Source organism: Lontra canadensis, unplaced genomic scaffold (assembly GCF_010015895.1).
Source record: "Lontra canadensis isolate GAN:19392208 unplaced genomic scaffold, GSC_riverotter_1.0 scaffold1, whole genome shotgun sequence".
Classification (NCBI taxonomy): Eukaryota; Metazoa; Chordata; class Mammalia; order Carnivora; family Mustelidae; genus Lontra; species Lontra canadensis.
Window position 1 is genome coordinate 99,989,178 of NW_022630995.1, and position 18,618 is coordinate 100,007,795.

An 18,618-nucleotide genomic window follows, 5' to 3' on the forward strand; every position below is an offset into this window, starting at 1 on the left:
GATGAAGGAAATGTCTCTATGTAGGATCCATGCTCAGACATGATTTCAATGGCACATTTCCTTTGACGAGAAACCTACTGTGATGTATTTCCCACCATGATTTCCCACACTGACTTTTCATAAGTGTGACGGAATCTAATCTACTTTGTGTTTGGTGTTGTTGTTGCACTTTCTGACAGGCCTACCCTTGTAGCAGTGATAAGGAATGTGAAATTGGGAGATATTGCCACAGTCCCCACCAAGGATCCTCGGCCTGCATGGTGTGTCGAAGGAAAAAGAAGCGCTGCCATAGAGATGGCATGTGTTGTCCCGGGACCCGCTGCAATAATGGTAAAGATCTAGTTCAGTGTCAATCGGCCTCTTTCTTTTTATGTAGGAAGCATGTCTAGCTAATTCAACTACTTTCTCCTTAACCAGACCCCTGAAATGCAATGAGCCTTTCCAAACTGGCAGGGATTGGATCATGGTTTAGATAGGTGTATGGTTACTTGGGTTACCTCCCCAATTCTAGTTTTCCTGGGCTCTGATTTCTATTTCTACATTTTATATTCTATGGCGATCTAGGATTTGCCATGCTGAAGTGTTTTATGTGAGTATCTATAAACACAAAAGTGAATACATGCGAGAAGAGCAAAGAACCTGCTGTGATTTAGCAATATGGTGGTGAGTCCTTCCAGGTCCATACCTTGACTCTTATATTCAGGGTGTCTTCTTTTAAAGGCCCCACCCTGCACCACACTCATAGTGAAGGAGTGAGTGGTTCCTCCAAACAGAGACGCAGGAGTCTGTTCCTCAGCCTTTCCATAAGCATGATTTCACCCAATCTCAATGAATTTATAGGGAGACAATTCAGCAATAATGGTGAAATGACATCATCATTTCATCAATGACTCAAGGACAACACAGGATAAAACCATTAAAAAATTACAGAAGGTGATCAGAAACATAAACGTAGTCATATAAACCAAGATAATCAGACCTCTAGCTGTATACATGCTCCTGACCTCTGGGCAGAGTCCTAATGAAAGTACCTGGGACAGGTGAAAGGAAGACGACCTCATGCCATTAGAGATGTTTATAATGTAGTATAAGGTTATATTTTTGATGAACAAAGGAAACTGGATCCTGAAGATGGATATCTGGTCAGACATTTTAAAAGTACAAATAGCTAATATTAATTTAATACTAAGTTATTATTTTAAATACTTCACATGTATTCACAACTTAATGAAGTGTTTTTATTCCTATTTTCGCCCACAGTCACTTGGTCTTGAGAGAGACAAGATTCAAATTAAGGAAGCCTGACTTAGGTTCAGTGATTTAATTCTATTTCATATTATGTAATATGATTCAATATTATTTATGTAAATAAGAGAATAGCTGAATGAATAGAGGATAGATAGATGATAGGTAAATAGATAGATAAATAGATAAGAGATAGTGTCATACCTCACATCAGCACAATGGCTGGATAAGCATCGGACTTTATAGAATTGAATCAGTCTAACTACTTATTCATTATCTCCAGGCATCTGCATCCCTGTCACTGAGAGCATCTTAACCCCTCACATCCCAGCTCTGGATGGCTCCCGACATAGAGATCGAAACCATGGTCATTACTCAAACCACGACTTGGGATGGCAAAATCTAGGAAGACCACACACTAAGATGTCACACATAAAAGGTAGGAAATCTGTAACTCTATGCTTACTTTTTCTTGTTTGGAGGGAAGTAGAATTAAAATATTGATAATTCATTACATTGGTTTTAGAAAAAAAACAAGGAAGTTACTTTGTTGGCAAGATTTTAACTGAATTTATTAATTATTTATTATTAGGATGGTGGAGGTTTCTAAGAGCTGTTAAATTGTTAGGAATATATATTATGAAAACTGCAGCACCCCTGATCAATCATGCCATTTTCTAAACAGTCCTCCCTTTAAATGTTTGCAGTCATATGATTACATCCCTAAGCTTTTGAATCTTTTTCTCACCTTTACAGAAATTTTATTTCACTAAACAACCACGTAATACACTATTTATAGACCAACTTATCAAAAATAATTGGTTTCTAGTAAAATTATATGGTCATAAAATCCCCTTACTTGCATCAAAATATTTGGAAGCCTAATCACTAACAGTAAAATTTGAAAGCATGTAATTATAGAACTTTACTACTAATAGTAAAACATTGAAGGCATGAAATACATCTATCTTTAAAGGAGGCTTCTTTCAAGTGTAATCTGTAGAACATCACTCCTTTAAGACATTCTGCGAATAAAAGTGTGCTGTGTTCAAGAGTTTTGTAATAACACATCTCCCAGTTTGGGAACTTTATATAATTGGTATATTGAGGGCTCTGAGAAGCCCAGCAATGAGGAAAACTGGATGAGGTTTTTAAACACTGTGTGTCCCCATATTTCTTTCTTTTTCTTTTTTTTTTTTTTAAGATTTTATTTATTTATTTGACAGAGATTACAAGTAGGCAGAGAGGCAGGTGGGCACGGGGGATGGGGCAGAAGCAGGCTTCCTGCTGAGCAGAGAGCCCGATGTGGGACTCGATCCCAGGACCCTGGGATCATAACCTAAGCTGAAGGCAGAGGCTTAACCGACTGAGCCACCCAGGTGCCCTGTGCCCATATTTCTTGACCACAGAAACATTTCCCCACATTTTTATGTTCTGCAGAGCAGGTGTCCTGTAGAATACCTGACCTATTAGTCAGATCTGGAATAGTAATGCTGACATGGATAGTGCTAAAAAAGATTGACAGCTCCTCTGCAATTATCCCTTGTCTATGCTCCCTGAAGACCTATGTCTTTACCCAGTCTCCTATTTCTTTTCTTTTTTTTTTTTTAAAGATTTTATTTATTTATCTGACACACAAAGATCACAAGTAGGCAGAGATGCAGGCAGAGAGAGAGGAGGAAGCAGGCTCCCTGCTGAGCAGAGAGCCCGATGCGGGGCTCGATCCCAGGACCCTGGGATCATGACCTGAGCCGAAGGCAGAGGCTTTAACCCACTGAGCCACTCAGGCGCCCCTCAGTGTCCTATTTCTATTCCACCAAATTCACATGCATTTGTCATTACACGAGTATCCTTCCTTATTCCAATAGATGGCTATGTCACAGTACAGTTTCAAATTTACTAATAATTTTATATAGTTTTATGTGTAATTTTCTGATGGCAACTAGGAAGAACTCTTGTGACAATGGCTAGTGGGTCGTGTCCATTTCCCACAGTGGGACTGGTTCCTTCTGGGATGACAGATAATCCTTTAGGCCAGGATTGACACATTATGGCCTGTGAGCCAAGTCTGTCCTACAGCTTGTTTTCGTAAAACAATGTTTTGCTGGAATATAAACTTGCCGATTCATGTAGGCATTACTTATGTCTGCTTTTGTGACAGCAGAATTGAGAAGTGACAGATCATATGGCCTAAAAAGCCTAAATATATACAATCTGGCAAAAATATAGGAAGTTTATTGATCCCTTCTTTATATAGGTGACACATCTACCCAGCTGTGATGTGTGTTTGCTCTTTGCTGACTTGGCCATTTATTCTGAATTAAATATCCAGATTTGTTCTTCCACATGTTTAAATGATGGGTTCTTGGTTGACTCTGGAGCTGTCTGCCCTTTCTCTACTCTGCTCTGACTCACAACTCTTTAGAGACTGAATGGTACTAGACTCCCTGTCCGGAGGGCCTTTGGGATTCCAGTCCCAGCTAGTGATTCCTGGCCCCAGATGCTGACATGATCTTTACCTTTGGATCCTCCAGTCTGAATGTGGTAGTGGCTTCCTGCTCTGTTGCTTTACCATCCTCTGATCCTTCTTAGCCCTGCAACCACCTGCATGCCTACTTCTCTGCATTAAACATCTTCTACCTTAAGTTTCTGTTCTCCTGGCTAGACACTGATGCAGGGTTTTAGGTGTCCCTGAGATTTTCAGCATTCTCCTTGAAACACAGTTTATTTACACCTTCCAAGAAGGTATCATATTAATTTCTTTGAAAGTAGTTCTCTTTATTTATTTTTCACTCACCTCATAAACAAAAATGATCAGAGAAATATCTAAGAGCAGACCATGCCAAAGTAAAGAGAAGATGAAGCACAGTCCTAGCTCTTCATGAAACTTGATATTCAGACTGCAACTAATCAAAATAGACAATAATGGATTGACATGATTAGAGGGAGAGTCAAGTGATAGGAATTCAAGACTTTCCATCATAAATGATAACTTCATGGAAGACAGTACAAGTAAAAGTATTGTATGTACCTCTGAATGCAAAGTGGGATTTTTTCCTATTGTCATAATAATATCTTTTGGTCACCATCTCTGCAGGGCATGAAGGAGACCCCTGCCTACGATCATCAGACTGCATCGAAGGGTTTTGCTGCGCTCGCCACTTCTGGACCAAAATCTGCAAACCAGTGCTCCATCAGGGGGAAGTCTGTACCAAACAGCGCAAGAAGGGCTCTCATGGGCTGGAAATTTTTCAGCGGTGTGACTGTGCAAAGGGCCTGTCTTGTAAAGTATGGAAAGATGCCACCTATTCTTCCAAAGCCAGACTCCACGTGTGTCAGAAAATATGATCACCTCTGAGGAAAATCATCCCTAGCAGACTGTGAATCTGTGTATTTAATGCATTATAGCATGGTGAAAAATAGGATTTGGATCTCAGAAGAATGGCTCAAATAAGGAAAGTGATAAGAATATAGAGATCACAGAGAGAGAAAAAAGAAAAGAGAATAAGCAGATTAGAAAGGGGTAACAAATGTAGTACAACTGATGCATTTCCATGATTCAACTTGTTCATGTAAATAATGTGCACGTTTGTGAAAATGCTATTACTGAAAAAAAAAAAAGCACACAGTGAAAATTACTGACGAATACCATATGACTTTCCAAGAGTTTAGGTTGTGCTGGAGAATCAGTTTCCTTCAGATTGGTGATTGCCTATAGAAATAACCTAAAAGCCATATTTCTAATTCAAAGTTATAGTTTAACAAAATAGTCCCTTGGCATACAATAGGCTCTAACATAAAAAGCATTGTTAAATAGGAAATGAAAGCATGGAACATAGATAATTTGCAACACAGAATCACCTTTTGGTTTGGAATGCTACTTCTATGGCTCAATGAAAGGCCTTGGTAGACAAGAAAAAAAGCAGTCAGTATTTTCCAAATAATCTCAAAATAATTGCAAGGCTTTTTTGAATGCCTTTAGGAAAAACCAAACTTATTTTACTTTCAACTGTTTATTTACATTTTTCAAAAGTTGATTTTCACTAGTAATTCCCAAGAACCAGTATAAGACAAAACAGTCCATTCACATTCTAAAGGAATGGCATTTTACATTTTCTTGATTGTATGTGATTCCGACCTTGAGTATATTTTATTTTCCAAAGTATCCCAATTAATTGTGAATAGTAAAGAGTGGAATTTCACAGATTGCAAAAAAATTTAAGATGTCCAAGATACAGAATCAACACTAACAGATTGTTATTTTTTGAAGCTTTGGCATTCCGTGTGTTTGATAGAATTAGATTGGTAAACCCATTTATTCTTTACATATGTAGCAGCACAGTCAGGAAAAGCTGAAAACAGAAACTGATCTACATTTGTGCTGCACTGAGGGACACAAAAGAAATGGACAAAACTTTGTCAAGTGCCCAGGTTTTGGCAACATGTCAATCATGTATCTGAAGCACAAACTGACTATTCATATTGGAATCCCAAGGCTGCACAACCTAAATGGAAGTTTTCCATGGGATGTGCTACCACAATATTTACTATGCAGATGAGTTCTGTGTAGGTCACTAGTTGACCTCAAAATATTTATTTTATATTTTTTGAGGTCCTAAAATAGTATGAGGAAGTCTCATAAGATAGACTCCCAGGGCAGGTAGTATCTTAAGGTTCTATTGTCCTCCATCAACTTCTAACTTGCCAATGGCACCATCTGAAATTTCTGTACCAATCTCTCTCTTTAATAGCTGGGTTTCTCTTTTTTTGTTTTTGTTTTCGTTTTTTGCCAAAGGTACCGTTTCTGTTTTCTGCAGCCATTGAAAGTAAAGAATATAAATGGAATAACTTGTAAAATCTACATATTGCTAACCTGTAGAAACCACAGTTCCAAATTCTTTGAAACCATTTTATTACCTTTTTTTAGTTTGCTCAGTTCTAAATATTTATGTCTAGAGCATAAAGCAAAAAATTATCTTATAGTTATTACTTTTGACCTTTTCTTTTATAGACTGCAAGTCACTCCTTAATTTTCTCTTACTTAAACCCCTCCTGCAGTTTCAAATTCAAGTTTTCCCAGTAGAGATTAAATCTGAGCCTGCATGTCTATTAAGAATTTCAGCTTCCCATACACATTTACAAGGGTGATTAAGATTCACATTTCTCCACATGTCTGCTAAAACAAAAATTATAAGCTAATCTATCCAAGAACCAAAGTCTGTGCAAACAGGTTTCTATAAGCTTGGCAACATGAAAATGGAACATTTCAGTCAAACATTTCCTATATAGCAATCGCATTTACAATCTGTTTTTTGCATTAGTTCCCTATGTACATCCCAAAATTATTATTTGAAGTAATTTATTTACAGGAAATGTTAATGAGATGTATTTTCTTATAGAGATATTTCTTACAGAAAGCTTTGTAGCAGAATATATTTGCAGCTATTGACTTTGTAATTTAGGTAAAATGTATAATAAGATAAAATATATTAAATTTTTCTCCTTCAAAAATGGAATTCAAATTTCCTTGTGTTTTGCATTTGAGAAAAACTTTCACAGAATCATAGATTCTCAGAGTTCAAATGGACAATCTGATTTGACAGTTGGGGTAGGAATCCTTTGGATGACATCACCATGAGATGACCCAAGACAGTTTATTATCACTAAAGGCAGTTTATTCATGGCAGGGCAGATATAATTGTTAGAAAGTTACTATTTCATTAAACTAAAATATTCCGGGCTGTGCTTTCTACCCATTTATTCCTACTTTGTGTTCTGAAACATCTTGGAACAAGGACTCTCCACAAACATCTTCAAAACACTTGAAGCCACCTAGCTTATTTCCTATAATCTTCTAGCCTGATTAAAATCTCCCCAGAGATGCCAAGATGCTTAGCATATTGGTTCATTCCCCAATGGCACAATGAAGCCATAGAATATCTTTATTTCTACATGGATACAGACTGAGTTACCTGGCCCTAAGTAAACTCACAGCTACTACCTGGCAAAGTCTTTCCTCTGCTTCCTAAATACAGAGATGTCAGGAGTCTTTGATAAACAAAACTCACCAATTTTGAGACTGGGAGTGGTTGTAGAAGCCCATGTTGTATTAGAGATGTTAATGGGCTGGAAATGTGGGAAATAAACGTTCTGTGACAGTGGGATGGATTAAGTGTAGCTATGGCAGCATAATGAAGCTCAAACAGTCCCATAGCTGGAGGTCAGAGTTGAAGATACCTCAAATATTGCTGAAATAACTTCCACATTATTCTAATTAGGCACTTAAATAGTTATTCTTAAATAGTTATTCATTTCCTCAAATTGAGAACATTTGTATTTCCTAGCTACAGTGTATTTTTAGCCTATAACAGTCATATGGGTAATATTTTTCTTTTCCACTGAGCTCAGGGAGATGCTCTGAAAACTTACAAATTGTCTTGACTTCCTTTTAGCTAAGAAACACAATGCCTTATCACAGCCCTAGGATTTGAGGGGGAAACAATCAATTACACTTTTCTCCACCCCCCAAATTCAGGCCATTTGAGGAAAAAAAGGTTAAGAAAGAAAGGCAGATGATGGATTTCCCTGGGCAGATAAAATTATCAGAGAGGATAGTGTGTAGCATAAGCCAGAGGATACTAGAAAGGGCCAGGTTCCAGAGCAAGATATTAGAAAGTTGCCCATTCTCAGACAACACCAGACATCATTTCTATCTGTGGGAGCTGCCCTGGTAAAATTTATTGCACGGATGGGCAGAACAGAGTGACACACTTTCTTCTGGCAATTTATGCCAAAGAAGGGTGGGGAAAGAAGAGAACTATGCATTTCTCCTTTAAGAATCTCATTTGAAATGCTATAAAACTGGATAATTCACAGCACATGAAAGGAGTGAGTGAGGGGTAGAGACAAAGATTATTTTACACTCCACATTCAACTAATGTTAAGAACTAGAAAAGGAAAAAACTCTCCCCCACATCATTCCCCAGATCTTTATATTTTCAACACATTGTACATAGCCATTTGTCCATGGTGAACATACCATCATAGATCAGCTACCTACTAAAGCAACACCTGATGAGGTCGTTCCCCCACTGCTGGTTACTTCTTCATGGATACTCCTAGGACCAGGAGTGGAAAGTTTAGATTTTTATCCCCAGGAGATGGCAAGATGGATGAAGAAAATTCATTAATTCAATTGACTCCAAGACCACACTATACTCAGGGTTGGAAAATAACTCTTCTTTCTTTTTAGCATCTCAAATTATGCCCATCATATTATCCAATCTATCAGTGGTTCTGCAGTGAGATTAAATGGCATATTGGGTATCTGATAATAAAATGTGTAAAAAGTACTGCAATCATAAAATTCCAACAACTCAAAGACTTTTGAATATAAATCCTATACCATTAAGAAATACCTAGGAGAAATTAATGCATGAAATTTAAATCCTCTTGAATGCTAATGTCAAAATAAGTTGAAGTCCAGAGAATTTAAAGTCTATATTTATTATCTTTCTCTTTAGAATAAGGAGCCCAAAGAAACTGAAATTCAAAATCTTCAAGTTAATGGCTAAAGTTTTTCTTCCTCAACCCGATGTATTCTGCTCTGTCTTAGCCAGAGGGTTTATTAATGACAGTGCAGAGTAGGACTCTTTCAGCAGCTTTGGCCAGGACAGTATCTCACTGTAATGAGAGACCTGAATTTTTAAAAATATTTTATTTACTTATTTATGTGAGAGAGAGGGAGAGAGGAGAGTGCTAGCATGAGTTGGGGGACAGGCGAGAGAAGAAACAGACTTCTCACTGAGCATTGAACCCACCTCAGACTAGATTCCAGTCCCCTGAGATCATGACCTGAATCAGGAGTCAACTGACTAAGCTATCTCCACTGAGAGAATTAATTTTTAATATTATCCAACCAATTTTTGGATACATATAATTAAGTCAAAGATGTCACCACATTGAGAAAATAAGGTAATCTCCAGCTCTTAGAACAGATATACCAGGCAATACACTGTTAACAAATCTATGACATGGTGTTGTCAAAAACCATAGCAAAGGTGTTGGAATCTGAGTGAAAGAAGATAGACAGAAAAAAAGAAAAACAAGAAGAACAAAAAACCTCTTTGTTTTTGCTTTGTTAAAAATGTCAACTAATCAAAAAAAAAATTGTCAACTAATCCAAATCAGTTCTGGAACCCAGGACCTATGTACTTAAACTTACTTGGGAAAAACATTCACCAAGATATTAGATATAGCACTATATTTTACCATAAGGGAGACTGGCAGGAGACTCCATCTGTGTATTTCATCTACTTTTAGAGAGTGAGTGGTATTTGAGGCATTACTGCCTTCATGTAAAACTGGTCAAATTAGAAACTCACCATTAAGTATTAGCTTCATTGAGGCTTCTTTGTTTACCCACCTAACGTATTCAAAGTATCACCAGTGCTTGAGAATATGTTTGGTCTGGTAGTATGGCCTCCATAATATCTTGTAAGCTGCTCTTTTTTAGGGGTGTGCCTTAGTGGCAGCTCCCACTACTCACGCATTACTTATTTCCTCATCCCTGCATTTATTCAAGCTATAGAAGCAAATCAACACATTCTTGAAATAAAATTGCTATCAATGCTCCTGAAAATTATTTTAACAAATGGTGCCCCGAGGCACAGAAGACACTCCCAACTTACATTCCTTCAATCAACACATACTCACCGAGAATGCCTTCTATGTGCCAGGCAGCTTTGTAGGCATGGTGGATAGAAGGAGAAAACCAAAACAAAAAAGTTCATCTTTTCATTGTTTTTACGTTTCAGTTATTTTTTAGGGCAATGCCTGGAGACAGAAAATAAATAAAAATTATATAAATTCTATAGGAGACAGAAGATGAGCCCTATGAAGAAAATTGAAGCAGCGTAAAGAAACAGATTCTGTGGTTAGGGGAGATCTCTTAGAGAAGGCAAATTTGAGTAGGAAATTGAGTAAAGTGGTGGGGGTTGGGAATGGGAATATCTGGAAATTCAGCAGTATAGGAAGAAGGACATGAGCAAACATCTGATGCTGAGAAGAAGTTGAGTGGAAGACTTGGATGGGGTGGGTAAATGGAGAGAGAGAGAAGATGAGGTCAGAGGAAGAGTTGGGTCAGATTGTGTAGAACCTTATTGATCTTTATAACTACTTTTATTTTGAAAGAGAGATGGAGCTAGTGAGAGATTTTGAGCAGAGGAATAGCATGGGCTAACAGGTTTTCAAAGGTTCACAGAGACCACTGTGTAGAGGAAAGAAGACAGCATCCAGGCAAGAACCACTGGTGGCTTAGATTTTTGAGGTAAGTTGGAGGTCATGAGAGACAGTTGGTTTTAGGGTATGTTGGAGGTAGAGCTAGCTGGATTTGCCATTGGACTGGATGCAGGTTTTGCGAACAACAGAGCCTCTCTAGCTTAGCCCGAGGATGAAGATCATTGAGAAATTGTTGATAAGAAAAGAAAAAAAAAAAAAACGGTGAAAGAGCTCTTTCCTATACAGCACCTTTGTATTTAGTATCTAAAAGAAGAATTGTCCTCATAGAATGTTGACAACTCTTTAGAAAATTGCCCTTTGCAAATTTCTCACCAGCCATCTTGAGAGCTTGAGAAATAAATTATATAAAGGAGAAACTGAATTAACAAAAAGAAAGAAGTTGTTGAATGCACTAAGAAAAGCAGTTGCAGACAAACAGAAGAATGAGAGGGTGGTAGGAAGACATAGTAAAGGGAATAAATAGGGGCCAGAGCACGGAAAATGGGCAAAGAGTTTTAAAACAGAATGTAGGAGACAGATGCATCAAGTGGAATGCTAGAAATCCTAAAAGGTGCTAATAAGAAACTTCAATTTGATACAGATGTCAAACAGTGTCAAGGAAAACTTACGGGAAGAGAATGGCTGACTCACAGCAGTAGGTTTTAGAAAATTATTTAAGCAAAGGGTGTAGCCCAGGCAACACTCCCATTGACTTTGAGCCAATGAGTTGCAGTAGAGGGCAATTTGTCAAAGGAAGGCATAGTTCTCTTTGAGTTTTAAGTAATTATATAGTGTAGAACCTGGGAATTCAAAAGAAAAAACAATATGTAAGTAACTGAAGTACTTTCATGAGAAATACACTTGCCATCATACCTCTCACACATACGTCATGAATACCACAATGCAGAACCTTTTAAAATTTCCTGGGGGTCAACATTTCTTATAGATGCCATGGACTTGTTTTATTTGCTCCACAACTTCCCACTTCACTGCACCTGCTACACCAGTCATCATTCTGTGTTTAATGGCCAGTCAGCCTCCAGGGGCTAGTAACAGATGGAGAACATCAGATCAGCTAATGCATATAAAATACTCAAAGTCCCACTTAAGCTTTTCAGGCAGACCATGAAATTGAGATAATTTTATCCTCCATTTCTTTTCCTACCTTATCACTCCTTACCACTGAGCTCTTGTCTGTTGCAATGAACATTTATTCTTTCTCCGACTGTATGCCATAATTAAAGCTTATTATAGAACAGGAAAACCAAGCAATGTCTATGGAAATTTCACAGTAACATTCAAGCTATTTAACACACATACACATCTTATAACTTTCCAAGACCCAAATATAGCGATGCTACCTTTTACAATGCCTGAGAGGAATACACAGCAAAACTCATTTTTACATGAATCAAGGGACCTTGAATTCTCCATGGAGAGTATACTCCCCACTACACCATTTGACTTCAGTTTGGGACTGTTAAAAATCATTCTGAGCTATGGAGAAATGTGAGGAGGCTGCCACAAGTTTCCTTAATATAAAAACAATAAATATAACTTAAAGGTAGTTGGGATTTCTTTCTTTGATGTGTGTAAAGTTGCTCAAAAACAGCTTTAGGGATTCAGAAGATAATAGGTATCTATTATTTAACAGGGAAAAACAATCTCAAGAAAAACCTGCTAGTGTTAAGAGTGGGATAGACTGAAAAGGTTGACCATCTGGGATGACAGGCAGAGGCAACTCAAAAAAACATTCAGGGAGTAGGGGAATGTGAACTTTCTTTGAAGAAACTTTTGTTTCGGTAGGCTTGAAATAAATCAAAGGAAACATTTATTTTATTTTATTTTATTTTTTAATTTAAATTCAATTAGCCTACATATAATACATCATTAGTTTCAGATATAGAGTTCAATAATTCATCGCTAGTATATAACACCCAGTGCTCATCCCATCACATGTCCTTCTTAAGCCTATCACCCAATTACCCCATCTCCCCACTCGCTTTCCCTCCAGCAACCCTGTATGTTTCCTACAGTTAAGAATCTCTCACAGTTTGTCTCCCTTTCTGATTTCTTTAAATTCAGTTTTCCCTCCCTTCCTTTATGATCCTCTGTGTTGTTTCCTATATTCCACATAGGAGTGAAACCATATGATAATTGGCTTTCTCTGATTGACTTATTTTGCTTAGCATAATACCCTTCAGTTCCATCCATGTCAACGTAAATGGTAAGATTTCATCCTTTCTGATGGCTGAGAAGCATTTAAAGAGGAGGATTCATTGGGTGAAAACTGGCTGTTAGGGATGGGAACTTCACAGAAAAGCCAATGACTTAGGGACTATCCAAATGGAGTATTATGCTAGTTCAACATCCCTCTTGTATTCTTCAGGTCATCTACCAAGAACCCAGCTCTTATCTCATCATAATTGGCAAAGAATGTTCATATGGACTCTCCCATAGGATATAGACAATAGTCATGGTAATAATTGGCATTTTTTACATTGCCTCAGAATGCCATTCTGTGTGCTACTTTTTTCCTTATAATAGGCTTGTAACTCTTATTTCTCTTGAATGTTTACTATGGACCAGGTACTGGCTTAGCAGTGCCTCCAGTTCATCTCATGTCATTCTTCAGAGCAACCCCTTTAGAGCCAAGAGGACTAGAGTCAGGATTTGAGACCCTGACTGTCTGAGGCAGGAGTCTGTACTCTTATGATTAGATATGCTGGCTCCATTGGAAATAACCAACCCTCTTATGATTATGGGGATTCTGTGGCTCGCCTACTGACACAGTGCTCATGAGCATCAGAACTGAGGCTAGGCTATCTTTTGTAACCATTTTTCACTCTAAGATATACTGAATACATCCTAAAGCAGTTCTCCTGTTTCCCTGAAAACAGTATTTGGTGCTGGAATTAGGGCTAACAATATATCACTGTCTCCCCAGCAGATATTTCTCCTCACTGATTTCTTCCCAAGGAACAAACTTGCCCAGTTAGTATTTTGGACATTGCTAACAAGAAGAAAATATATATATATATATATATATATATATATATATATATATATATATATTTTATAAAGTTTACAAATAAATACTGTATCAGAGTGAGGTAAAAAAAAAAAAAAGATTTTGTATAATGACCATAATTTCCTGTTTAAAAAAGAAAGCCACAAGGGCGCCTGGGTGACTCAGTCAGTTAAGCGTCTGACGGTTGATTTTGGCTCAGGTCATGATCTCAGGGCCGTGAGCTCCAGTCCTATCTTGGGCTCTATGCTCAATAGTGAGTCTGCTTGAAGATTCTTTCCCTCTGTCCTTCCCTATGTATTCTCTCTCTCTCTCTCTCTCAAATAAATAAATAAATACATCTTAACCCCCCCAACACACACAACTTTTAGTTTGTAAATGGTTTCCATAAAAATGTCCTAAGTTAGAAAGATGTTTGTTGCTTATTAGAATGATATAATTACTAAGTTGTAATATATTTTTAATCACTTTAAAAACAAATGATACCTGACGAATGATTTTCTTTTGTCCTTTTGTGTCCCAGGAGATTGACTGATATAAACTGCATGAGTAAGTCTCCCTAAATCTGTAACTCCTTGCTGAGTTTGGCTAAGGAAGACACTTGAAGAGGATCTGATAATGAGAATACAGGGCTTTTGGCTCTTCCCCTGATATGGCATAATCTGGTAGTGGCTGTATTCTTTCACCAAATGCCATAGATGGGGATGAGCACCCTTTCTCTGACTCCTCTCCAGGTTTCACGGATGAATCCTTCCTGCATTGAAATTCTAACTCCTATTGAACCTAGCCCTGAGTACATCAACACCCTTTGTTGCTTTTCCCTAACACTGCCTACACCATTATAAATTCACTCTCGCAGTCTCTCCTTAATGATCTATCTCTGTCTCCCATCTGTTTCCTGCCAGGCCCCTCACTGATACCTGACCTAGGTATAATCTGCTTTTCCTTTTCACTCTTCTCCTTCACAGTCTTTGAAAGTCAAGATGTAACATCATAAAGATGATAAATTATTGGGGCACCTGGGTGGCTCAGTGGGTTAAAGCCTCTGCCTTTGGTTCAGGTCATGATCCCAGGGTCCTGGATCGAGCCCAGCATCAAGCTCTCTGCTCAGCAGGGAGCCTGCTTCCTCCTCTCTCTCTCTCTGCCTGCCTCTCTGCCTACTTGTGATCTCTATCAAATAAATAAATAAAATCTTTAAAAAAAAAAAGATGGTAAATTATCAAGTCCAGGCCTTCGTCCAGCTTTCATATATGTTTAGTGTTGTCTACTAATAACTTGAATTTAGTGGATTGGCTTGTATCCTAATTTTTGGCAAATTTATACTATTTACTAACATTGAGAAAATGGAAAGTTCTTACATGAAAATCTGGATTTCTAGATTCTCCTGAAAAGCAAAGCAAAACAAAACAAAATACCAGGAACTATAGGAAAATGCTGGACCTGCATTTCTGGCATCAGTGATTGCCTAGAGCTAAGTGGAGCTGGAGTTCTCAGACCTCTAGCTCTTTTTGGTTCCCACCTCTCTTTTGTGTTTTGAGCATCCGTTGCTATATGTATAGATATATGGAGATATGTATATTATATATATTATATTATATATATAATTATATATATATAATTGCAGTTGGGCTTTTTTTCTTGTACATTTAGAAAAAAGAGAAATGTCACATGTTCCTCTGCTACAAATACCTCGTCTCCCATTACATTATACTACGTCTCCCAGAATAGCCTCTATATCCAACGTGATCTGGACTCTGCTTACCTTCTTGACCAGTCTCCTATCTTTCTCCCTTCTGTCGCTCTATTTTAGATGAGATTATTTTCTTTCTGTTCCTTGAGCTCACCAAGGTTGTTCCCATCAAAGTCACCCTTCCTTCAGTCCTTTTGTATATAGTTTTGTATATAGTATATATTTTGTATGTAGTTCCCATATATACCCCCCACCAGCACTGGATTCAAAGAGATCCATCAAATGCTGTCTCTTCATAAAGGTCTTCTCTTTAGAATGTGAAGTTCTCCATTTTGAGTGGATCTAGCATGTATGCCCACAACTCTAGTATCTTATTCTTTCTTCTGGATCCTCTACTTATTATTATTATTTTTTTTAATCTCCAGTACCACTACCCTTCAGGTGACTCCACCAATGAATCCATAAATTGTAGCTGCAAGTGAACTAATATCACTTGACCTCTCCATGGTTCAGAGTGTGAATGCTGCTTCAGCCCTGAGATTAAGAGGTAGAAGACTTATTGTGCAGTATTAAAACCATATGGTGTTATTTTAATTAGAGTAATGGGGGTTCTTAATCAGGAAAACTGCACTAACAAAGCCAGGATATGTCATCATGACCATTTGAACAAATCGACAAAGAAGTGCAGTCATTACTTTAGAATATCCTTGAAATTTTTCCATAGAATTATCTCTGTTTCCATTAACATGTATTTGTGAGGCTTTTCCAAAATTTATTTCCTAAGCTCTTATTTATTTATTTTTAACACTTTCAATGAAGTGATAAAACCACGAATACCTTAAAGGGCAGATAAACATGCTTCATTTGGGGGTGTAGGTGTGTATGTGTGTGTATTTCTGGGTGCTTAAGGTGTGTTCTCCTCAAAAATAAATAAAATAAAAGACAAATTCTCCCTTTGGAACCGTTAACCACAAAAGATTCCTACGAGAAAAGTGAAATTTAATTTGGGAGGGATGAATGGAACAATCTGGTCCCATAAGTAGTGCAATATACTTAGCTCCATTCCAGTCATTTTAATAACTCACGCCCACTCTTTATCCCTTTCACTCGTCTGTGTTTTAGCACTTCTATGTATATCTCTAGAGACCCCAGCATTCTTTCCATGTTTCTGACACTTGTGCTTATACGTATTGGGGCTGATCCTCTCCCCTCCATTAGATTTTAAATTTATTGTGCACCAAGAACTTTATAACTCCCTACTTCACTTAGTAGCCCCACAGCTGAAGTCTTACCTCTTTCATGAACTCTCCCTTAGACCCTTCTGACCCCTGGTGATCCTAGCCTTCTCCAAAATCATATTACACTTTTCATTGCATCACATCCCACAGAACTTTTTGTAATAACATGTACTGAGCACTTGTTATACGACACACACTTTTCTCTGTGCTTTGTATGCATTACTGAATTTAATTCTCATAATAACCTATGCATCAGGTACTATTCTTTACGGTAATCCAATGGACCAGATGAAGGTATTTGGACAAGCAATACAACTAATAAATTCTATAACCACCAAGTTTTCTGCATTTAGAACATTCTTTTTAACCATTCTTTTTTATCATGTTATCCTATCTCCCACATATATAATGCTTATCCATTTATGAATTATGTCCTATACATTAGTTGAGTCCCAGCCAAGTGTCATACTATATTCAAACAGCCCGTGCAGTGCCCAGGTCTGTCTTACAGAAGGTACTCAATAAATACACCTTAGTGAATTCAGAAACTGTATTTTTAACTAAGTAGTCTTCCTGAGAGTCTCTATGTCAGCTTACCTATCTGCATGAAGCCAAGTTTTTAAAATCTATGAGACTTTAACATTCCTGTTGTTGACTTCATCATAATATTTGAAGGAAATGGATGTATGTTATGTGATAAAGGTTATCATTTTTAAGACTTAAGGAAGAAAAGCTAAGCCTGAAAAACCTCCCATGCATTAGTGTGACTAGAAACAATATTCTTTTCTGCTGTGGACTGAGTTTAACTAGAAATACTTTAACTTAATTTATGCTGTGGGGGAAGAGAGTTGACAAGACACAGAGCAGGGAGAAAGGAACAACTATTCATTAAGCTTCTCTTTGTCTCATTACCCAAATTAACCTTAAAACTATATATTAAAACAATTTAAAGAAGCCAATCATGGGAAACCACTCTGAGTTTCTTTCTCTGTCTTTGTACAGAACTCCTTAGAACCCCATGATATCAATAAGACAGACTTCAGGGTGTCCAAAAATGTTACAAAATTCTTTGTAAAATGCTGTGTGTGTCTGTTATGTGTGGTTGAGAAGGCTCACGGTGTTTATCAGTTCCTTAAAGGAGCTTTGAACAGTAAGATCTACTGCTCTCCTGATGACTATAATATATCCTACATCACCTGAAAGTTGTTCATTGGCCCATAATCAAGAAGAATAAATAATATCAACCTTCTATGAAAGAAAGTTTTCAGGTTTTAATATACGGAAAGTGGAAACAAAGAGTCCTGTTTATATTTTAGAACAGCAGTTCTCGGGATACTTTCATACTCTGAACAATGAAAGAGGACCCTCCAAATGCTTTTGTTTATGTGAGCTGCATCTATCCATACCTAACGACGTTAGGAAGTAAAGCCATTTTTTTAAGCACACGCAAGCACGCACTCCCTTAACCTTCAGAGCAATGGAGCCATCAGAGTCATGGTCATGCAATCTCTGGAAAACTCTACCATGCAATTCTGAGAGAATGAAGTTGAAAAAGCAAATGATGTTTTTGTCTTATTATGAAAATAGTCTCACTTTGCAGCTCCCTGAGGGTCTAAAGGATCCTCAAGTAAACTCAGCATTATTGTGAGAACTACTGCTCTAGAGAAACTAAAATCTTACAAGTGGTACCGTTTTCCCACTTCATTTTGGCTTTTTGGAAAGATGAGATCCATATATATCAGCTTCAGGAAACATGGGAACTTTTATCAAAGTGTTAATGCTATCCTCACTCTAATGTCATCCCTTATTTCCTTTTTGTCTTACTTTTATCAGACATTTATTTCATCTTACTTCACTGTGTACATTTTCACAAATGCCCTCAAGTCCTTTTGGAACAGCATAGTATCTAAACAAACAAATACACACAGAAAAGCACTAAATCACCATAAAAGACTGAAATGGGGACAATAGTTTTTTAAGGTAATTTATTCTGAAATTACTAAGTTCAATGTGATGACACTAGGAAACCTGTAACTTTTACCAAGTTAAAAAAAAAATCATGGAATGGAATAATTTAAATCTTTAAAGGGTTTTAATGTTTTAGTCAAATCTCGTCTTTTTTTAATGTGGGGAGAAAG

The 18,618-nt window shown here is 37.4% G+C and overlaps 1 protein-coding gene across 1 annotated transcript in view; it reads left to right on the top strand.

Moving 5' to 3' along the window:
* DKK2 (dickkopf WNT signaling pathway inhibitor 2) overlaps positions 1–6,761 on the top strand; it is a 101,530-nt gene extending 94,769 nt beyond the window's left edge. Inside the window, exons 2-4 of the mRNA XM_032860329.1 lie at positions 180–330; positions 1,529–1,684; positions 4,343–6,761. Coding sequence (XP_032716220.1) covers positions 180–330; positions 1,529–1,684; positions 4,343–4,593 — 558 coding nt within the window. The 3' untranslated portion in view covers positions 4,594–6,761. The remainder of the gene's footprint in view (positions 1–179; positions 331–1,528; positions 1,685–4,342) is intronic.
* Positions 6,762–18,618: the final 11,857 nt, after the last annotated feature.